Source organism: Curcuma longa, unplaced genomic scaffold (genome assembly GCF_044706935.1).
Source record: "Curcuma longa cultivar G26 ecotype Majalengka, Jawa Barat unplaced genomic scaffold, ITB_CL_G26_1.1 contig_17752, whole genome shotgun sequence".
NCBI lineage: Eukaryota > Viridiplantae > Streptophyta > Magnoliopsida > Zingiberales > Zingiberaceae > Curcuma > Curcuma longa.
Window position 1 is genome coordinate 232,879 of NW_027430657.1, and position 23,530 is coordinate 256,408.

At 35.9% G+C, this 23,530-nt stretch overlaps 3 protein-coding genes and 1 pseudogene across 8 annotated transcripts; 3 read left to right on the top strand and 1 right to left on the bottom strand.

Moving 5' to 3' along the window:
* The first annotated feature begins 2,035 nt into the window (after positions 1–2,035).
* On the top strand, positions 2,036–7,254 carry LOC141816675 (20 kDa chaperonin, chloroplastic-like). Of its 3 annotated transcripts, none has more exons than XM_074704416.1 (6): positions 2,036–2,119; positions 2,247–2,453; positions 3,441–3,620; positions 4,404–4,559; positions 6,722–6,799; positions 6,903–7,254. In XM_074704416.1, exons 2-6 carry the CDS (start codon positions 2,268–2,270, stop codon positions 7,077–7,079), a joined length of 777 nt encoding a protein of 258 aa, XP_074560517.1. In that variant the 5' UTR covers positions 2,036–2,119; positions 2,247–2,267; the 3' UTR covers positions 7,080–7,254. The 3 variants fall into 3 exon arrangements, with proteins under 3 accessions (XP_074560517.1, XP_074560516.1, XP_074560518.1); XM_074704415.1 differs by having other exon boundaries at positions 2,049–2,153; XM_074704417.1 differs by having other exon boundaries at positions 2,085–2,129.
* Positions 7,255–8,404: 1,150 nt separating this feature from the next.
* LOC141816680 (uncharacterized) lies at positions 8,405–12,103 on the bottom strand. The gene is made up of 5 exons (XM_074704423.1): positions 11,668–12,103; positions 9,499–9,651; positions 9,281–9,422; positions 8,959–9,200; positions 8,405–8,806 (listed from the first exon to the last, which is right to left on the bottom strand). Exons 1-5 carry the CDS (start codon positions 12,076–12,078, stop codon positions 8,600–8,602), a joined length of 1,155 nt encoding a protein of 384 aa, XP_074560524.1. The 5' UTR covers positions 12,079–12,103; the 3' UTR covers positions 8,405–8,599.
* Positions 12,104–13,584: 1,481 nt separating this feature from the next.
* On the top strand, positions 13,585–17,740 carry LOC141816671 (rhamnogalacturonan I rhamnosyltransferase 4-like; annotated as a pseudogene).
* A 2,144-nt stretch (positions 17,741–19,884) lies between these two features.
* LOC141816667 (uncharacterized) lies at positions 19,885–23,377 on the top strand. 4 transcript variants are annotated; one of them, XM_074704408.1, is made up of 5 exons: positions 19,885–20,037; positions 20,266–20,898; positions 22,049–22,089; positions 22,166–22,352; positions 22,446–23,377. In XM_074704408.1, exons 4-5 carry the CDS (start codon positions 22,289–22,291, stop codon positions 23,078–23,080), a joined length of 699 nt encoding a protein of 232 aa, XP_074560509.1. In that variant the 5' UTR covers positions 19,885–20,037; positions 20,266–20,898; positions 22,049–22,089; positions 22,166–22,288; the 3' UTR covers positions 23,081–23,377. The 4 variants fall into 4 exon arrangements, with proteins under 4 accessions (XP_074560509.1, XP_074560507.1, XP_074560508.1 ...); XM_074704406.1 differs by having other exon boundaries at positions 20,266–20,329; positions 20,427–20,898; positions 22,166–23,377; XM_074704407.1 differs by having other exon boundaries at positions 20,266–20,329; positions 20,437–20,898; positions 22,166–23,377.
* The last annotated feature ends 153 nt before the right edge of the window (positions 23,378–23,530 follow it).

Genomic DNA, 23,530 nt, shown 5'->3' on the forward strand with positions numbered 1-23,530 from the left:
AAGAACATGGAAATCATTTTTGTTTCTACAAGAAAAAAAAAAGATTATGACTGACTGACTTTGGCCATTTTGACAATAAGAAGAACAAATTTATTCTCTGTAAAATGTTCTCCCATAATATTAAAATCAACACCAAAAATCCAAAACAAAGTTTTGATTTAGTCAACTTTGTAGAATTGCAAGCATCACCATGAAAGCAAATCAAGTGTTAAGGACAAATGAGTGTTGCTTCTCTTTCTCATTTCCCATTAATAAGTTTGTGTGATCTCTAACATTTGTAAGTTTGTTGTCATTTAGTTGATCCGATTCAATTAGTCTATTTAAACCATTCGATTCGTTCAACTCATCTAGTTCATCTAACCTAGAATACAGGTCGAATACTTATAGTTTGCTCGACTTGCCCACTTCATCCATCTCTATAGGCCTATTCAATTTATCCACCCATTTCATTATTTAAATCCGTCTAATATACACGAGATGTTCAATTTTCTTAACTCATTTGATCTATCCAACTCATTTGTTGTACCTAAATCGATTTGATCTTGTTTAGTCTTTTTTAACATAATGATCTATGGTCGTGAGAACAATATTAGAATAATAGTAATATGTGAAAGCAAAAGAAAAGAAAATAAAAGACAATACAATTGTAACGTAGTGCATTTATTTAGTATGACTTTGACAATTTGAGGATAAAACCTCTAGAAGAGAAGACATCATAGTCAACGGTATAGAACGTCTGATTTGTTTCAATACGAACAATAAGACTAACTCATACTCTCTAGAAAGTTATAACTATCTTGTAAACATATGAAAAGATCAATGATACATTATAGAGCATGAGATTACAAAGATGAGATTAAAGTTATTGAGCTTGATCTTAAGATTTTGACCATGAAAGCAAGAATGTTTTACAATGATAGATTTCGGATGAGAATGGAGTATAAATGATGTTTTTCCACAAGCCAATATTTGAATTTTGATCGCCTAAACAAAATATTCATTAGACTAATTCATCTCCACCTAATTATATTTATCAAATATGAGACACTTACCAGCTAATAACTAACCTGAATTGTTACGTTGCTTTAATTTTTTTTTTTAATTATATTTTTGAAGTGTTTCTAATTCTTGAAACATTCTCTTCACTAGACTCAAAGTAGAATCAATCATCCCAACAGTCCTACATGATCGACTCCACGACCATCTGTGAGGAAGTAAATCGGGAAGCTACAATTGGCTTCATCAAGATTCGACCCTTACCCACTATAGTAAATTTCTCGGCCTATAGTAACTAACTCAACCATGCCCCGGGGGCTTATTCAACATTCTTGAACCAACTCATAGTTGATGACATACGTGATTAGATAAATTAGATTAGATACTGTCAAATGTCTCTCATGGCCTGTCTTATAATTTAATGAAGGGAGATAAATTAGATTCATTCTCTAGATGGGAGAATTTTTTAATCACAGTTGTTGCGACTCAAACTCTTACCCTGTGATGTACGTCTACCAATTACCAATTCAATTACACCTTGAAAGCCTTGAAAGTCGAAACACTTAATGTGACTGTATTGCTAAGGGTGTCAATTCGAATGGATTAAATGAGTTTGAGTCGATCAAAACAAAGATATTATAAAAAAATTCAATCCAAATCTAATCCGAACCTAATCTCAATTTGAAAATCCTAAATTAAAACCCTGACCAATCCGAATACCTCAATTTTTTTTTATTTCTCTAATAATTCTTTATTTTTATTTTAATACTTCATTATTATCCTATTAATATTTGCTAAAATATTTAATTTTTAAAATAAAATTTAATTTAATCTTAATTTTTTTTAAAAAAATCTTACGTTCAAATCAACTCAAACTCGATCTGAACCCAATCCAACTTAAAATCGCGAATCCGAACCCAATTCACATATGACAACTCTTAATTTTAATCGGATATTTTTCGGATCATCGGATTATTTTTTACTCCGTGCGTATTGCTAAGCGTGTTCCGCGAGGCAACAGAAGCTTCTCGGATAATACCCACGCCGTCTCATTTCAGCTGCAAGCCCAGCAGGAGGTGCCAGTTCCCCATCGCTAGGGTTTCGTGTCTGCTCCGCTTGATCGGTACACTTCGGTCTCTCCCCGCCCGTCTACATCGGTTCTTCTCTCTTGTCATTTTTCTAGCTCTCTATCGTGCGAAACTGGAAGTCTTCGATCTTGATATTGCTTCGATGATTCAATTGGATCACAGGTAGGATTTTTCCTTGGACTGATGGCAGCCCTGCAACCATTTTCATGCGGAGTGGTCGGAGCGCGGAGTTTTCCTTTGTTCGAAGGTCTCCGTCTTGCGCCAACCGCCGCCCGCACCTCTTCCTGTGTTGGAGCACGAGGGATGGCGCTAAAAAGTAGGAGTTTTTCTGGACTTGTTGTCAAGGCTGCTACAGTTATCGCTCCCAAGGTATAAGAAATTAAAAGCATGCTTTGCTAGGATAGTTGTCGAGCTTACTAGCTCTTGTGCTTATATTTTCTGTGTGGGAAACTTGGACATCTTATTGGGTGGCAAAGATAATAACTGAGTCTTAGCTGGTGGAAAGGCAACCTCTACGTTGGACTGTGATTGAGTTTCCCTTCTCACAGACCCTAACTTTGAGAATAGATTTCTCACCTTTCCAAGAAAGGAAAAAATGCTACTGAGAAAGTCTGAGATCTTACTGGAATGTTTCAGAAATACCATATATACAATTTTCTACTTTTGGGATTTAATTTGCTTGTCTAGCGTGCTTGTGCACAGGGCTGCTTTAGATACAATTTCGAGTATCTCCTTTGTAGATGGATATTTGAGTTCCAGTTTTGTTTATTGGTCTTTGCATGCAAGTAAATTTTGTTATTGGATCATCCTGGAATGGATTTTATAGATTACAGAAGCTTCCTGTATTTGGAAGTTAATCTGTATTAATAGCTTCATCATTCTCTAAATATTTCCAACTTGAGTTGCATGAATTTTGGTTATGATTCTCAATAACCAAGATCTCATATGCTTCTCATGGTCCATCAATGGGTATATGCCTTTTAGATGTTGTGTTAATTATCCATATTACAGATTAGCTTCCATACACCGTATACTAATTTACAATGGAAATTAATTGTATTAGTACCTTCATAATTCTCATATACTTTTCGCTTGAAGTATCAATATATTCATCATTCTCTTGATACTTCCAATTTGACGTGCATTTTATGCAACTTGTGTTTATGATTCTCGATAACCAAGACCTCATATTGATATGCTTCTCATGGTCCATCATGGATAACATCTTTTATCCTGATTATTGCTTGGACCTTAGTGATTTATGTCTTTGAATTGTTAGTTGCAAAAATGCATCTGGACACCTTACCATAAGAAATTATATTTTATTCATTTTCAATCTCTCTATGGTTTTTGCAGTACACATCTATCCAGCCCGTTGGTGATAGAGTCTTGGTGAAGATCAAGTCTTCTGAGGAGCAAACCAGTGGAGGAATACTTCTGCCTACTACTGCTCAGACAAAACCTCAAAGTGGTGAGGTAGTTGCTGTTGGAGAAGGTAGAACAATTGGGAAAATAGAAATAAAAATTGGGATCGAGGTATTCCTTCTCTTGATATTTGTTTATGTTAATTTAATTTGGGTTAGTGTAGATTTCTGTGGCTTCTGAACAATATAAAGGAGATAGCTTGCTCTAAGCATTATGATTTCTTTATATTATACTTGGAAAATTGGTACGATGAGATTTCTTTCATCAATTTTGAGGAATGATGCTTCAACTTCTTTAGCTTTGATCTTTTCATTTAATCAATATCTCCCATTTTGGACAATTTTAGACATGATGTTTAATGATGGAAATAAAGAATCCTTAATTGGGGAGTGATTCGAGCATCAATCTTGAGAAGCTATGCTTCAACTTCTTCCGCTTTGATGTCTTTGCTTAACTGAAAGTCCCTATTTTGGATCTCATGTTTAATGAGGAAATAAAGAATCCTTGATTGGAGAGTAAAGACAACTCTATAATTGTATTATTCATATATTCATTTCTTGCTCTGAGCCTTTCAATTTTTGGGAGCAATATTTAAGGTAGTTCAATTCTTGAACCTGAGCCTGTTACCTAGCTGTTTTATTGGTTTAGTAATGTACGTGCTTTATTGGTTATGTACCAACAATTTTGTATCTTGAGCCTATCATTAGTTGCTCAAGTTTGATTATATGCAATATCTGGTTGTATGGTGGTAAGCAGGTCCTCAACTCCAGATTTGGAATAAAACTTCAATCTAATGTTACTGTTAAACAATGAATATGCTTATATTTTTCAGATCAGTTAGTGTCTGACCAGTTGTGTTCCTTGAGTTTGACAATATGCAATATCTGGTTGTAGGCTGGTAAACAAGTTGTCTACTCAAAGTATGCTGGAACGGAACTTGAATTCAATGGATCTAATCATCTATTGCTGAAAGAAGATGACCTCATTGGTATTCTTGAAACGGATGATATCAAGGACCTCAAGCCACTCAATGATCGAGTTCTAATCAAGGTTGGTTTTAAGGCTTGCTGTTCTTTTAGTTGCATTGTTATTCCAATTTCTTGGCTATTTTGTATGACCAAGTAGTTGGTTAAACAACTTAATAGTGATTAAAATAAGGAAAGCAAAATGCATGAAGCTTGTTTACTTAGGAATCATGCCTTTCTATGCTAATAATGTAAAGCCTGTACAATTTACATAAAATACTACTCGGTGAGATTAATAAGCCTACCTTTTCCATCACCATTAATAGAGGATGGAAGGGTTTTCCAATCAATCTTATACTGGTGCATAATTTATTGATCGTGATTTATAGGGAATATTTCATCTTAGGAAAATGTTGAAAACCATCACAATGTATATCCTCAACTTGACGTTTGTAGCCAGATCTAGGTACTAGGTTCTGGTTAATAATATTCATCTTAGTTCTGTTAGCATTTGATCTAGGTTGTTATTACTAATTATTTTCTTGGTTCTATTAGTGTTTTATTAAGTCTCTATCTAGGTTATAAGTAACAATATATACCTTGGTTTTGTTAGAATTTGATTAATTCTGTGGTTATGTCCTGATTAAAAACATCTATCTTAGTTCTGTTAACATTTGATTTATTCTGGATTTAGATTCTGATTATTCACTTATACCTTGGTTCTGTTAGGATTTTACTAATTCTGGATGTACGTTCTGATTAATTACTTTTAGCTAGGTTCTGTTACCATTTGGTTGATTCTCTATTTGTGTCCTGATTAATAATATTTGCTTTGGTTCGGTTGGTATTTGATTAACTGTGTTTTCAGGTACAGAGTGATAACATTTATCTTCGTTCTGTTTGTGTATGATTATTCTATATCTTGCTTTTGATAGATAAAGCTTTGGTCTTGTTAGCATTTGGTTGATTCTGTTTCTAGATTCTGATTGATGGCATTTACCAATTTTCTGTTATGGTTTTAGTTTATTGACCCAGGTTTTTGTTTACATTCTGTTTCTGATCAATTGACCTAGGCTCTGATTACATAATGTTTTAATCTGTTAAACGCATATTTTGTTGGAATTTTTATTATTTAAATAGGATTTTATAGATTAATTTGTTAATCTGATCAATTTACCTCAAATTTTGATTTATAATCTAAATATTAGCCTTGGTGCACCACTAATGTAGGATTTAATTTTATATCATCAAATTTCTCATGTTGCCAACTGTACTTAGTGGGCTAAAAGCTTGGTTTCTATTGTTGTCGTTGAAAATTCTCATGGTTTAGTTGAGCATGATAAAATCTTGAAATGTTCCTTCTTTGCTTATTCTCATGTTTTGGGCTATCACCTTTTCCTTGTTCTTGCACATTCAAACATTCATTCTTGCCCCATGATGTGGGAGAAAAATACTTGCTTGTGATATGTGGCAGCCCTTTATTGGGATTATAGTTAGACATGGCAATGAGAAGGTTCACCTTCATAGATAGAACGAGTGTAAATTTGAAACACACTAGCAAGTTTGTACCTTGACTCAAGCCAGTGCAAGTGATTCCCTGTTGGTCATTCATTTCTTATGTCCATGGATTTACATTCAAAATGAACAATTTTGTCTAGTATTCAAGTTTATCATATTTGAGTTTAAGGCTAATTTTTTTGGCTTCGAAATAAAAGCCCGAGTGAATCATCTTGATTTGTCTCCAATAAAAAGTAATTTCTCTGTGTATTATTTGATCACAAAGACGTTAGAATTCAAATAGTCTGAAAAGTGAAAAATGCTCTGCCAGACCAAACATTTGCATTACAGAAAGATTTACACTCGGAATTTTAGAAAACATGAAATCTAACTAAATTCGACTTTCATACAAATTTTGAGCTGGCTTTTGGGTTTACCTGTCTGATTTCATTTTCATTTTTAACATTACAATTTTAAAAGACGTCTGTTTATTGCAGTAGTCAGTGGTTGTTTCTATACAACAATTTCATTGTAAACTTTTCCGATTGAACTTCACAACATCTTCTGTGAGATTTTTTTTCTTCCCTTTTGGAAGATTCTTAACTTTGTTCATAATATCCAGCAAAATAAGTGTTTTCATTCATATGCAAGTGCTATTCCATTGGTAAAGCTTATGATAATTTCATGTTTCCTAAGAAGTATCAACTGCCGCAAACAAGCCATAACATTTAGCTATTTCCTTTCGCGTAGGTGGCAGAAGCTGAAGAGAAAACTGCTGGTGGCTTACTGCTGACTCAGGCTACGAAGGAGAAGCCTTCGGTGGGGACGGTGAGATTTCCAATCTTAAGAAACAAAACTTAATGCTAAGTTCACATTGATTTTGACTGATTTAGCCAGAATGTTAAAGCCTTGAGTCATCCTCATCGAACAGGTGATTGCCGCGGGCCCTGGCAATTTGGATCCAGAAGGCAATAGAACACCATTGAAATTGGAAGCTGGGAGCACCGTCATGTTCTCCAAGTATGCTGGAAGTGAGTTCAAGAGCAGTGACGGTGCAGAATTCATTGTTCTGAGAGCATCAGACGTGATGGCAGTCCTCTCTTCTTAGTCAAGTCCAACAATCACCTGCAACAGAAGGTGAATTGAGCTCATCTTATTGTATTAATCTGGTGAGTACGCCAAGGAGATTTATTGTACTGTACTTTGTTGGCTATCTTGTTTTGTTCCAGCACATCGAGTTTTGTAGACATTTTATTGTTGTTTACAAGGCATGCTTACTTTTATTGGATCTGTCTGATATTATTCTCCAACCATGGATTTAAGATTTATATTATTTATTTAAAACTACAACCCATCATTTCTTTAAAATCGTTGGGAATATTTTGAAGCAATCGAAAGTTTTATTAGCATTTTGAAAAGGAGCATCTAATTTTACTGAAAACTTTTGTGTTATATTCGGAATTTATCAAAGGACCATGTTTCTCCTAACTTGTTTTACTCGATGTGGCAAACTTAATCTACTATTATCTTTAAAAACTTAACTTTGATGTTGCATGTTAACAAGGAAAAATAAAATAAAAATCAGTTTGGCCTACCAAACTTAATTCTCATTCTAAAGAAAAATCAATAATACGAATATGTTTTCTTGTTCACCTACAAAATTATACTATTCCCAACATTATTTTAAATTATATTTAAAAATTAAACATCATCCCTCTTTGTTTTACGATCAGTTATTTCTGACACAGTCTAGATCATGTGTTCTTCAACTCTCGAACCAATGACTCAAAGGTCACTCTTAGTCTATTTGCGTGTTTGTGAGTTTTTTTGAATCAATTTGAAAAATATTTAATTTATATTTAAAATTATCAAATTTAAATTGAATTTACATATATTTGATAATTTTTTTGAATCAAATTCGAATACGTAATATTTTATTTGATTTTCACAAATTACATACAAATTGAACTCAATCAAATTTTAATTATTTTTACATAATTCTAATTCAAATATACTCAAATTAAAATTTATACAATCCGATTAAATTCAAATTCAAATTTTATTTTGAATTCAAATCAAAATTATTTATATTTTCAAACTTTAAATGAAATTAAAATATAACATATATTTTTTTAAAAAATTTAAATTCAAATATCAATATTTTTATACTATTTGACTCATTGGATTGCACCCCTTGGGCCGCTACCTTCGCAAGATGTTGGGCATCTACTTCAAATGGGCACTGAAAGGATACCTTGGGAGTGTCCCTGGCTCTTGGTTTGCTCCGTCGTTATGCAAAAGTCATGATCCATCATATTAAACACTATTCGATCTTAATAATTGATAGATCTCTTCTCCTCCAATGTTACAAGGTATTCCAAAGGATTTACAATCAAGTAGTGAATAATTCCGTTATCAGGAATGCTAGGGAGATGAACTAACTGGCTTTTATCCATATACAAGTAGTAGTTGAAGCACAAAATTTCTCATTGAAGAGTCAAAATTTTTTGAAGTAGGAAAAAAAAAAGAACGAAAGAAAGAAAGAAAGGGAATTAGCACAGAGATTACCAATTTTTATTTGACAAGCTTATAGCATTACCTCAGAGCAAGTTATAATTGCCATGGAACCTAAAGGTAGAGCTGAATAAGCTCATCACTCACAACAGACGGAGTAAGAATGCCAAGGTCAGTGAAGAGCAGTGTAAGGTACTGGGGTGGGGTGTAATCCCTAGCAGATGTTTCAACCTCTACATCTGGTGGAACAGGGACGCCAAAGTTGATCGGACGCAGCGCGGGTTCCATGTCCTTCTGATCCAATGGATACAGTCGTGCAAACTGCAGATCATCACAATAAAAATAGTATTGGCATAAAAGCTGTTTGAGTTCAATGGTTATTCTACCTTGCAAACGAGTTGAAGTTCCATGTTTGTATATGTATTCATAGATTCATAAGAATTTTGACATAACGATTAAGAGGAAAAGTATACCTTGTAACTTTCAGCAGCCACATAAACAGGTTTATCCATGCTATGCGCCACTATCGCAATTTGATATGTTCCCATCATGTTAATAATGCCTCCACTCTCAACAACTCCATCAGCTCCAACTAATACCATGTCAACCTCATCCATTACATACGCAGCAGCAGAATCAATCAGAAGTTTAACAGGAATGCCTAGTGCAGCGAGTTCTTTGGATAACTTCAAACCAGTTCCATCAGGTCTACCCTCTGAAACATAAAGAACACATGAGTTTTTGTTTAAGTTCATGCGTCCCAAGATCACGGTTATGAAATGTTTTATAAAGGACCTGTGCAGAAGACGGTGAATAGTTTTCTATTCGAAACTGCCAGCTTCAAAACTTCTAATATCACTCTTGAAAAGCCATGAACTAATATTGTGCAGCCATCCAATATAAAATCTTGGCTAAGCAGCGCAATTGTGCGGCGTGCCTTGCATTTTTAAAGTCAAACTTAGTTTTTATGACATAAGGGCAAAATCACAAAAGAAACACTGGCAATCACTGACCTTCATGGAAATCTCACCGAATTTTTCCCCTCGTTCAATCAAGCGAAGCTTTGCAGCATGAAAGTCTTCATATTCAAGGGCAGAAGTTCGGGTAACATATCGCATAAAGAGATCACAACCAGCTGATAGTGAAATGGAAGTTGCATCCCAAGACTGAGATACCGGCATGTCTGTTAGTTATAATTTTAATCAAGTAATGAAGCAATGGAAACAACAATTATATATAAGGTCTCTTTGTCTGCAACATTAGATCAGAGAGAAAAATAAAATTGATCCTATCGATTAGGTCATCACAAAATGTAATCCAATGTAGTAATGCTAAACTATTGAAACTGCTTTTATTGGTGCTTTTATTTATAAAAACTCAACAATTTATATTTCAATAATATTTTATTATCATTTAATTCTAATATTTTATTAGTAAAACAACACATCTCTTAGGAAGAGACAACTATTGTCAATGGGTGCCTCAAAGTGGCACTGTATTGTAAAAGAGAGGCCACCCCAAGGGGGTTCAACACACCAAGAAAAGAATAAGAAAGTTTTCCTCAAAAGCTCCACACACACATTTATTCTTCTTACTTTTCAATATTTTAATTATATACTTAGACGTTGCATGACATTTTAAGTCCCTGACAATAGGGGCATCACCAGTTGATGGTAGTATCCTTAAGGCGAGAAGACTGGATGAAACCAGCACAACACCTTAGATTGTGAGCTTCGTCTTGCCTCTAGGTTATATTTCTCTAAACTTTTTTTTTGTTTATCCTCTTGAATAATTTTATTTGATTGATTATGTTTTGCACCAACAGCCTCATCACCTAAATATCCTCAGCTCAGAAACTGATGCTACACCAAGAAGTTTGTAGTTTGACTAAAGGCTAAGAAATTCAAGAAGAATTATTTACAAAAAGAAAAACAAAACCAAAGGACTAACCACCAATGTGTGGGGATTCAGATCCATATAACAACAACATCAACATTGTTGGGAGGAGCTAACCTTTTACTCTTGTCCTAAAATGGAGAATAGTTTCACATTCCATGCGACGTCACATCCAATGGGGTGTGGGACCACCTTATGGTCAAGAACAGAGAGAGAGAGAGAGAGAGAGAGAGAGAGATCAAATTTTGGGAAATACTTCTACTGATCAGGCCATCAGAAAAAGTAACCCAACTTGGTAATCTTTAAACTATCGAAGCTGTTCATTTTGTTGTTTTTATTTATAAGAACTAAAATTATATTTGATTTTTTAATCATATACTCAGACATGGCTCAACATTGAAAGGGTGCATGATAGACCTCATTGTGTTGTCGAATCAGCAATAGAGACATCACAGGTTGTATACTTAGAGGGAGAGGGTCAGATCAAACCCAGGTTGTATACTCTAAACTATTTCTTTGTTTATCCTACTGAATAGTCTTAATTATAGTTTATGTTTTTATTGATTGTTTTACATCACTGAAATTAAGCCTATTTTTGCTAATTAAGAAATCGATATTAACTATTTTGCACCAGCAACTTCGTCAACTAAATATCCTAACTTCACTAAGTGATAAGCAACTTTGTCAACTAAATATCCTAACTTCACTAAATGATGCTATGCCAAGAAGTTTGTAATCAATATGAAGATTGAGAAGATGAGTGAGAACTATTTATAAAAAGGAAAACATAAGGGAGTGATCCAATTTAGAAAAAAAATGCATAAACACTAAAGAGGATGAACAAAAACAATTATATAGATTAGAGAAAAAGATGATAATTTTGCATTAATATAATCCATGTGAATAAACCTAGCCCCAAAAATAGTCACCCAAAACAAACTGAGCTAAATCAACTAGTATGCAAAGATGTGATTCACTGGTTAGTAGGGATTCTACATAAATCTTTGAAGGAAGCCCCTAAAGGAAGGAAGAAGAAATGTTTTAGAAACTGAAAAGAGAGATTGTCCAGTCCAAACTTATAAAGAAAGAAAGATCGTTAGAGATCGGTTCGAACTGTGTAAGGAATTAGTAATTCTTCTGGGTTGTGAGATAAAATATCAGCAATAACATAAAGATTAACATCTTTCTAAACCTGCAAGCAAAACCCTAAAGAGAGTAGGAACCAATAGAATCATAGAACGCTGTTTAATGAACTGGCAAAAGAGGTCGTGCAACCAAGATCCCACCTTTAAAGTATCGGAAGCTTTCTTGAGCTCGATCTCAAGCTCCATCATGGTGGTCGCCTCACTGGATCGGATGACGGCGGCGAGGGCCATGATGGCTGCGACGGCCTCGGCGAGGTCGGGCTTCTTCCGCCAGTGGTTGAATTCGTCGATGACGCTGAAGGGCTTCACGTTGGATCCGGTCGCAGATGGTGGCAGATCCTGCTCCTCCTGCTCCGGCAGGAGCGCAGCATGGGCCTGGGCGAGCCAGTCACTAGAGACGTGGTGCTCCGCGCGGGTCTGGTAGTAGGCGGAGATGCCGGGCTTAGGGTTAGAGCGATCCATGAAGGAGGATTCCGGGGACGAGGAATAGGGGGAAGGAAACTGGCTGAGATTGTTCTTGTCAAGGATGAAGGAAGCCGATCGCCCCCACATCTTGCTCCCTCTTTCTTTTTTTTTTCAGCTTTCAATCCGCATCTGATTCTATTCGATTATGCTTCTTATATTCTTCTTCACTCTTGTTTTTTTACTAACGCATCATCAATTTTTATAATTTATTAGAATTTTCAAAAAACTTATTTAGCTTTTTTTAAAGAAAAATTTACTATATATTATTCTTGCTCGAGATCGCTAGATGAGTCACCGAACACTTGACTAATATGTTGACACAATCATATAGTCACCCACGACGACTTTGAGCAGAAAGACATCAGGATCCGACGTGCCGCCAAGCTTCAAACTACAAGGAGAAGGAAGAGGGTGAGGACAAAGGTTAGGAGTGCCCTTGCTCAGTCGCTTCGACGCTCAAGTTAGACAGTTTGTTGGATATGGTGAAGAAAGACTAGGAAGGGAGAAAGAAGTATGTCTTTGTATTTACGCGTATCTGCACCGGTGTCTTGAGGAGCCATTATATAAGATTATCAAGGAAGGAGATGTCCCATCTGTGATAAAGAGAATGTCACATTAATGGAGATGTTCTATTAGAGGTAAGAAGAATATTCTATCATCGCCATTGTAATGAAGGATCTTATTGCCCATGCTTAGTACAATATCAGACTCTGTCATTATAAATTATACTGTTTCCATGGACAGATATCATACCATAGCACGTGCCCTTCTAGCGGCGGTCTGACAAACTGAATGATGGAGTAACGAGAGCAGAGTCAGTCGGAGCATTGAGTAGGGCATTGGGCGGGCTGGAGCTTAGGTGGCAAAGAAAGTCCAGACCAAGGTTACTCGAGATGCGAAGTCGAGACGGAGTCCAAGATGGAGTTTGGGGTCGAGTGGGGACTCGATCACGAGGACTCGGACTTAGAGTTTTGGTGCTCAACTCGAGTGGTGCTAAACTCGAGTGGAACTTAATCGAAAAGTCGAGTGTTGCGTCTTAAGTTGTGTTGGTTGCTGAGTCGGGCGAGGAGCTGAATCGGAGATCGACCACTTTGCTAGGGTAGGGAGTGCGAGTGTGAAACTCGGACGTGGAGTTAGGGTATGGGACCAAGTTAGTTAGTCCTGGAATTGAGCCTTATGTCCGACGTGCCGTCTCCAATCGAAGTAGATCTTGACTTTCTTGATCAAAGTATACCAATCCCTATACATAAAAGTTTCTTTTTCATATTATCACACATTTTCATTTTGATTTTTTCTCTCTTCATTTTGTATTGACTACGATGACATTAGAATTCATTTATATTTTTCGAATTTATTTGATAGTAAATGTGCGAATTTGATCGTCCATCTATTTTTTTCTTAGTAATTAATAAAATAAGTTTTACTAAATTATTATTCTAAGAACATGTGTATTATAAAATTAAATTTCAAAATGGCAAAATTTCCGTCTTCTTCCTCGTTATGCCAAATAAGTAATTGATTTCCTTTGGTGGGAATCTCTTCTCTTCCCTTTTATTTCGATCTTGAAACCAGATTTGGTGCAGGAGTGTAGAAAAGATCGATACTTGGAGGTGGACATTGCGGCGATTTAGGGTTCGTGCCTTCCGGTTCTGATGAGGTGGCGGCGCGATGTCGGAGGGCGGCGTCGCAGTTAAGGTCAGTGGGCTGCCTCAGGTGAGAGCCGCGATGACGGCGCCGGTGCGGCGGCAAGCGTGGTTCGTGACTGCGTGCGGTAGCGTCCTCCTCTGGACGTGCCTGATCCAGCTCCTTGCCTACGGCCGTCTCTGGCAGAGTTGGAATCCCGCGCGGTTTTTCCTTGTCCTCAGGGACGACGTCGCCGCTGTTGAATCGAGTTCCCGCTCCTCCGCCGCTCACACCTCCATCACCAGGGCTACAGTCGAGTATGTAACCCTATCTTTTTTGTGCAATGTTGTTTCGGCAAACCATACAATTTTTTTTTTTTCCCTTTTGGATTGTTGCGGGGTAGGTGTCTTAGGAGAAAAAGATAATCGATTTCACCATTCTTTTAGCCCCTAATGAGTGGTAAAACAAGATTTGCGAATAAAGAATCTTGCTGCCGATCAAGGCACTTGTAAGCGGACACTAGACGGATAATGAATTAATACCTAGAACAAGTAGATGGGATGTACTATCTACCTTTAAAAATGTCTTTTGGATCTGCTAATACCAACGCAAAGAATAATTTTTTATGCAGTTGATTTTCTTCTCCTGTTCTCATTGCCTGGAAGATTTTTGTCTGCAGGGATGATTCCCTTGAATTCACTGTTCCTTTATTTTAATCATAGTTCTTGATCTACAGAAGATGTTTTAATGATTCCTCCGTAGTATTTTAGTTTTGCTTAAATACGAATGGCATCAGATAGACTTAGATTTATAAAGACAGGTGATTGACAATCTAACATTATTTTCCATGCCATTCGAACACAAATTATTGATAAACTTTATTTGGTGTAAAACAGACCAAGTATAATAATAACCCATTATTTTAGAACAGAAGTTAAATAAATTGGCATTTTAACTTACCTATCTTCTAGAGTGTGATGTCTGCGAAATCTAACCATTTTCAGGAAATTATACAAGCAATGGCTATCTAAAACTATCATGCAATGGTGGCTTGAACCAAATGCGTGCAGCGGTTGGTATAGTTTCTTCTCAGAGTAATGTACATCCTCCAAGTACAACTATTGAAATTATGGTATTTGGTTTTCAGATATGTGACATGGTGATGGTGGCTCGCTTACTGAACCTAACACTAGTGGTCCCGGAACTGGACAAGAATTCATTTTGGGCTGACCCAAGGTATCGTTCATCCCTATATTACATCCAAAGTGCATGCTAATTCAGCACTACAAGAACCAACTGTTAAGCTTGCCATTTAGTGACAATTAATTGAAAAGTGGAGACATCAGGATATCAAATATTCATATCTTCATACATTGGTACTAACTTATATACTTGTCCAGTGCTTTGTATAATTTATAGATTATCTTATTGTTATTTCTTATCATTCTTTCAATACCTGCCTTCTAATTGCAGTAATTTTGATGATATCTTTGACGTGTGGCATTTCATCAAATCACTGAAAGATGAAGTGCGAATAATTAAAAAGCTGCCAAGTAGCATAAATAGAAATGCTTCAAGCCGGTTTCTTATGATGCGTCCAGTGAGTTGGTCAGACGAGAAATACTACATACAACAGGTGTGGACATCTTTTCTTAGCTTATTATATTGACATTTTGTTTTGTTACTTGAATTGCTAACATGAATGACTCGATCATTTTTGTCAGAGTAAGGAACTAGGGCTATCTGTGATTCTTGTCTCTTGTCTGTGTTCTTGCAAATTGCTCGGCTGATATGTGAGAATTTATTATTCTCGTGTTGTCTCTTGTTTGTTCTTATGCTGCAGATTTTGCCACTATTCAACAAGTTTAATGTGATTCATTTTAATAAAACGGATGCACGATTAGCAAACAATCTTGCTTTTGAGCTCCAGAAGCTTAGATGCCGTGTAAACTATCATGCGTTGAAATTTACTCCTCAGATCATGACATTGGGAAACAAGTTGGTTCAGATTCTTCGAGGGAAGGGATCCTTTGTTGCCTTACATTTGAGATATGAAATGGACATGCTGGCCTTTTCTGGTTGCACTCATGGTTGTTCTGAGAAAGAAGCTGAAGAGCTTAAAAGATTAAGGTATACAGCAATAAAACTTCTTTGATCTTCTGGTAACTAATTCACATTTTTATGATTCTTTACCACTGAAGTTTTAACTTTTGTAAAATACGTTGTTATGTCTTCCTATGGCATTTTGGGGTTGTTGATTACAAGTTAGCATACTGTTGAAAATCAAATTGTGGTATTTAACAAATAGCTGGTAAATTGCAAAAGATAATTTTCTCTTTATATATAGTTCTTTCTTCTCACAGAGAATAAGGAAAGGAAAAAGGAAAAAAAAACAAAGGTCTTCAAAATTTCTGTGCTAATTCAGGGTATGTTACATAACTTACAATTGGAGAATTGGAGAAGACAGGTGCTATGATTTTGTGGATTCACCTTTTTCATTTGTTTATTCTATCAGCACTTTCTACTGCTGGAGCTATGTTCTATTTTGTGGAATTTCCTATATACTTGTTGTAAATCAATAATTTGGGTAAACTCTATCGTTCTCAACTATTATTGGGATAGCCCCTATCATTCTTATCCTTCCATTAAATATTATGTAAAACTGTATCACTAGTAATATTTGAATCTCTTAAATCACTTTTAAATTTAATTACGTTAACTGGAGTTTTTTGTTTCCATCTATTCCTTCACACTCTCAACTCCTATCAATTCAATAATTAGACTATAGAGTGCATTGGTTGTCTTTAAACATGTTTGAAGTTTAGCTTATTTTACTGTATTTCATACTCTGTTAGAGCTACACCTAATTGCTCCTGCCATGGTAACATTTTTTATTTGTGTTTCCTAATAACCCCACAGTGAATCTCACTATTCTTATCTCTATTAAACCTAAACTATATTCGTACCCAATCATAGATGAAACAATGATTTCATCCATGGCAGCATTGCCAAACTGTGGTTCTTAATGACAGAAGGTTTTTGAAATTTTCATATTACGCGATAAGGTTTCTGTGGTCAGGTACAGCAGATTCATTTTATTCTCGTAAACAATATTATCTAGTTATACATACTTGAAACTAACTTCTACACTTCTCAGATATGCCTATCCTTGGTGGAGAGAAAAAGAGATAGATTCCGTAGCCAAGAGACTGCAAGGCTTGTGCCCGCTTACACCTGAGGAAACCACCCTTATTCTCAAAGCATTGGGCTTTAACAAAGATACTGTAATATACATCGCCGCTGGTGAGATTTACGGTGGGGAAAAGAGGCTATCAGTTTTGCGTGCAGAATTTCCCAACCTTGTAAGACCATCTTCCGTTTACAATGCTGCTTCGCTTTTTCTTTAGCTACCAAATTCAGGTTGAGGCATGATATCGATCTATGATCTCTGTTCTACTTAATTCTCTAAGTCCAGAATTTTGAAGCTCTATGATACACCCAATCTGCAGGTTAAAAAGGAGATGTTGCTTAATTCAGAAGATCTGCGGCAGTTCCAAAATCACTCATCCAAAATGGCTGCACTTGATTATATCGTTTCTTTGGCGAGCAACACTTTCATCCCAACGTATGATGGAAATATGGCCAAAGTTGTTGAGGGGCATCGAAGGTAACACTTTTTTTTTATGCCTTTTCCATTATTTTGGCCATGTTGTCAGTTAGTTTCATTGCCCGGATTTTGGCATTGGTAGGTACCTTGGGTTTCAGAAAACTATCTTGCTGGACCGCAGGAAATTGGTTAAGATTCTTGATATGCATAACAACAAAACACTTCCATGGGATGGCTTTGCATCTTCAGTGAAACACATTGTTAACGGGAGTGTTGGGCAGCCGATCTGTCGAAAAGTTCTTATCAACAAGCCTAAGGAGGAAGATTACTTCTATACTAACCCACACGAATGCCTAACCAATGCAAAGGAGTGCCTTAATGTACCTCACAAGTCAAACTCATCGAGATGAAAACAGATACCTCACGACTTATTAGCCTTCTCTTAAAGCAAAGTTTAGCTGTTCCCTTCATGCATTTATAGGCTGACCACAGATGTTCTGTTGTCATTGTTTCTTTGTTCAATAGCTGCTGTTCTTTTGTTTATAAGTTTGTGTTAAGTTGTGAGATACACATGGAGTTTGGAGAGTTTGTAACTCGGCAAGGTGTAGTGTTGATGATAATTTGGTTGCGCTCAATAACTTGGAGGGACAATAGAGATCAAAGAAGATTGCATGAGGTATCCGAAACATCACAGAATAAGAAACATCGAGGTGGTGTTAGAGCAAAGCTTGTGGAGTGTGACTTGGTGTGATGAAGTCAGTTGGTTCAATGACTTGAGGTCTATTAGACAAAAAAATTGATATGAGACATTTGAGGGACATGAAGATTGTCGAGGTATTATATTGACGATCGATAGAAGAAGAGGAACTATGTAGGTGAAACATGGAGGATTGAGCTTGGTGCATATGAGAGATGAGTAGCCTCGCAAGGGAAGATTTTGGTCACAAAGTTAAATTAAGGAGGATAAAATCTAATATATGAGTCATGAGAGTAGTTAAATTAAGGAGGATAAAATCTAATATACGAGTCATGAAAGTTGCGAGACTTGTATCCTTGTGAGAGCATAGATCTTAACTTAAACAAGATTCATTCAATAGAATAATCATAGTTGAGGTTCTAGTTGATTGGAGAACAAAATATTTATTTATGATTAAGTTGTTTGTCATTAAGTTGACTAAATAATTGGTTGATTCGATTTGTAGTCAATCAATAGAATAGTTTGAAAGAACTATTAATCTACCAAAGTTGTGTTACACAACTATCGAGATAGACCTAAGAGTTATAGTAAAATAATCGATTATAATAAAATTGATGGTTGAATTCAATTGACTCAAATACATCGACTTCAAAATTAACAAACTAGTCGACTCATCAATAACAAATCAACCTAACAACTAGTGTAGATCTTGTTAAGTTTTTTCTTTCTCTATAGCCTTGTTATAAGAGGTTCTTTTATTTTTGAAGGTTATCTTGTGAAGGAAAAAGATAAAACTTTCAAGAGTGACTCACAAACGACTTATAGTGTAGTATGAACAAGGTTGTACAAATTTGTCTAAATTTGATACTAAATAAATACGGTGTGATAATTTTTAAAGAAATATTATGCTAAATCTAATCTAAAAATTCATATAAAAGTACAAAATTAATCAGTTAAATCTAATATATATATATATATATATTTTATTTATTTCTCAATTAGCTTAGGTGTGATTCTTTTAGTTGCCATTTTCCTTAATCCATTAAAAAAATTATTTTGGTAAATATAAATTTACATGACATGAAATAAAATTGAAATAGAATGTCTTAGTTACAAATAACTTGTGATTATTTTTTATTAAAATAACAAAAGACTTAGTTTGCCTCTACTAACATAAACAAATTTAAAATTAGTCAAAATTTATTATTTTTAAATTATAAGTTTATTTTATATTATTAAAATGTTATATGGGGAATTAACTGAGAATAATTTTTTCAAATTAATAATTGTATATGTGTGTGTTAAAAATTTAAAAATTAAAAATTTTTATGGTTAAAATTTTCAGTGAGACATTTGACCAAAAAAAAAAGGAAAAAAAATAAAATTCTTTAAGTTATAATTAGAGCTGTCAAACGGACGAATTCATGACGGAGCAGATCAACTTACTAAAAATTTATTATATGATGGGGTGGGGTAGACTGACCCACCAACTTGACAAATTGAAAATTTTTTAATCCAATTCAACCCAAGAGCGGATTATTGAGTTAGACAGGTCAATCTACATGTCTGTTAAAAAATAAAAAATAAAAAATTTTAAAAATTATAATTTAAATTGATCAAGTTAAATTTATTAAGTTTAAATTATGAATTTAAATCGATAAAGTATATTAATTAATTCATTGAGTTTTTATTTTAATTTTAAAATTTAAAATAAATAAATAAATTTTTTCAATTTATAAATCAATTCAAGCCTATTGTAGATCAACCTAAGTGGATTGTGAGATCTAAAGGGATCAATCCATTTGATTCTATTTTAAATAGATTGATAAAATTTTTTAAATCGGTCTAAATTATTTTATAAGACGGATTAATCTGACAAATCTAAATTAAATGGATGGCTATAACTATAATTAATCTGAGGGTATTATTGGAAAATTATTTATTTCACTCTCTCATGGTTCCGAGCCCGACAGATCCTCATGGCTCTGAGTCCGACAGTACCCTTCTCCTCTTCACACTGGAAACCCACGTTAGGGCTTTTGTACCCCCTCCGACCGCGAATCCGCTCCCATCCATTCTTTCTTCCCAGTGACGCACCATTTGTTGTACCTAAATCTCTGTAAGTTACTCTCTTGGAATCACTAGGGGAAAAAATGGCTTTTTTTTAGTGTTTTCTTGACTTGTAAGATTCAGTTGCTGATCATAGAAACCCGATGAATCATCGTCTGCATAATAGATTTTGTCGGTGTTTCATAGTTTATCTACCTTTGCTTCTTCCGGTTGTTTCCTCTGGGTTGTTTTTTGTTAAAGATTCTCTCGTTGTAAAGATCGTTTTTTTTCGCCTCAGGTGGTGAATTTGGACAATTCGCCCCCTTCTCTTCGTGATTTAAAAGTTCTGAACAACCGCAAAGGTCAGGAGCCACTACTTCAGGGTTGGAGTTGGTACTTCGAGAAGCATAAGGGCTTTGATTTTTTGAATAACATATTTTCGTATATTGTTCTTGATAGAACTGTGCAGGTGCGGTGTGCTTGTGGTGATTTTTGGTTTTGATCGGTTGTAAGTTGAGAGTAGGGTTTTTTTAAGTTGTAGCTAAGATAGGGGCGCTTTGTTGTGTGGCCGCTAGGCCACACGGTTCTAGGGCTACAAGTAGGGAGTGGTCGGTGGGATGCAATGAACCATTTTGGCCAACAAGCTCAAGTTTCTCGCCGCCCTTGTCGACAAGGTGGGACTATCGTTTTCGTGCAGAAGGGTTTTCTTTTGGCTCACAAGGTGATGATAGAGTTGCGCACTGTGGATCTTCCATTTCGTTGAATGACAAAAGTTCCAGGAGTTGGGAGAGGAATGAGTCATTTGCTAATCATCAGTTTTCTGTCTCTGATGGTGCTCTTTCATGCACCAGTAGCCCTTCTGATAGCTTCCAAAACTATCATTTGAGACCCCCCGTTACACAAGGAGCCAGCATTGAGGAATACATCAGAGGTAAGCTGAAACTTGGATTCCTCTTTCTTTTATCTTGGAAATTGATGATTTTATGAATAAATTTCTTTAGACTTCAAAAAGGTTAACTGTGGTTCTGTGGAAGTCCTGTATGGTTATTTTCGTAGAATTCAAATTTGCAGCTTATATACTTGGTTTGCATGTTGGTTAGCAATATTTGTGCAAATGGAACAATATTGTATTCTTGGGGACATTATGAATTAGGTATAGAGTTCAATCATTCCCATTTAAAGATAAATTTTTGGCTAAAAGTTGAAAAGAAAAAATAGTCAAGCTTGGATTTGATGGGTGTCTCTTTGAATTTGCTCATTATTCTGCTTGTAAAAACTTGGTTCTTGTCTATCATATGCACTTGATTTGACAGCATATTGGCATTTTATAGGAAACTCAATGGTAGCTGTTATTGTCTAGCTATTCTTGTTTGTCTACCCACTTAGGATATTCTATTTACTGATATCAAAACGTGAATTTTTATATTTTTAATTGCACATAATTCAATGGAGGCATAAGATCCATGTAGCTGATCCCAACTGTTGGGACTAACATGGATTTGATGGAATGGTTTTGGTTTCCTGGTTCTCTTTTATTTTCAATTTCAAAGCAGCCATTGTTTAATATTTTCTAAAAGGATTAAGAGTTGGATTTGCCTGTACTCTTATTATATGTGTTGTCATCAAGGAAATTTAAATTGTTTTGACCTTCTACCCGAGATTTCACATTTGAAACTCCATTTGTGCACCTCTTTTGGTTAGATGTAACCCTAGAATTACAAGATATGGCTGCATGACCATGAATTTCACCATGTACTCTCAGTTGACAATTAAAGATGCATTTTGGCCTTTCTGTTATGTGTTGTCATCAGGGGAATTAATTTACCCTTTCACAGGCATTTAAACTTCATCTGTGAGCATATTTTAGTTAGATGTAACTCTAGATTTGCAAGACATGGTGCATAACCAAGAGCTTCACTATGTACTTTGGTTGGGAATGTTTCTGAGTTGATAATTACATCGAATTATGTTAGTTCAGCATTTTAAGGCCACAATGAACATATCTTTACACTGTTTGATTGCAACTTAACTCAAATGTGGGCAATGAATTCTCAAGCAAAAGTCGTTTCATTGATATACAGATCCAGTATCTGGACCACTGGTCATCCCACGGTTTGTGGAGGTATCTCTATCGCACTCATGATTGCAACTAAGATTCTTTATGCAATGATCTGGATTGACTTACCTTTGATCTACAGGGAAAACTGGGGCTTCCATCCTTTAATGGTTCCTTTTCCTCACGTTCAGATGGCAGTGAATATGATGCTATATCAAAATCTCATGGTTCTGCTGGTTGCAGTTTCTCAAGTCATCGCTTTTTCATGCCAAAGGCCATTCATCCTCTATCAGTTCCAGACCACATTGCTGGAGGTGAAGAACAAAACAGTAATGTTTTCTCGACAATCTCTGGAAACAGTCTACATACTGATCATAGATTTATCAGACCACTGGCTGAACTTCATTCTATTGGTTTATCAGAGACCAGTGCCATCCTCCAGAAGGAGCCAGTGCATTGGGATAACTCTGCCATTGTTGACTTCACGGACATTTGTGAACTATTGGAACTCAAATCTAGTCCTCATAATTCTTTACATGAGTTATCCAAATGCGGACTATGTGAGAGGTTGTTGTCGCAGAGATCACCATGGTCCTCCCGCCGGATTGTTTGCAGCGGAGATTTGCCAACTGCAAGTGTTCTGTCATGCTGGCATGTGTATCATTCTGAATGTTTAGAGCGAACCACCCCCAAGATATCCAAACATGATCCCCCGTGTCCACTTTGTTCAAAGTCGCACGAGAATATTTCTGATAACTGGGCTGGCTGTCGAACGAAAAATGGATTTCGAAGGTTGAAATCACCCGGGGAAGGGCCTTCCAGAATTTGGAGCTGCGCGCAAGCGGGTGATTGTGTGGAAGGCGCTTTACATGCGCCAAAACATGGTGGGATGGTTTTACTGAGTAAAAGCCATCTCAAGAGGCAGCTATCTATGAAAGGAAATTTGCCCAAGAAACAAAGCGAGAACCTAAAGAGAAATGGGATCCAAGTTGTTTCCCGCGGCAGAGTATCAGAAGCACAAGGAGCCGTTGGGTGCTCATCATCATCGTCGTCATAACCACCACCACCACCACCACCACCACCACCACCATCCTGGCCACCTAACTGAAGCCAAGTTGTTTCGATGAAGTGCTTAGAGTCATAATTATTGCGAAGCTTTCTGTTAAGCGATGGCTATGTACTTTTGCTCTTAAACTTGCATCCTCGAGATCTTGGTGCAGGTGAGCTTGTCTGTGCTCGTCTGGATTGTATTTCTGTCTGCATGAAGAGCAAGTTAGCTGAATCGGTTAGCTACGGCTGTTTATTTGTATGTATATCACCTGTAGATCATGCTAAGTGATGACCATTTCTACCTTGTTTGTACTGTTGTGTTTACAAGTAGTATGAAATGGGAATTCTATGGCAGTAAATTGATCGGGACAGATTTATTGAAGTGGATAAAAGTTGAATCTCGACGAAGTCGAATCAATATCTTTTTCTGTTATAGTTAATTATAATTTCTTGAGTT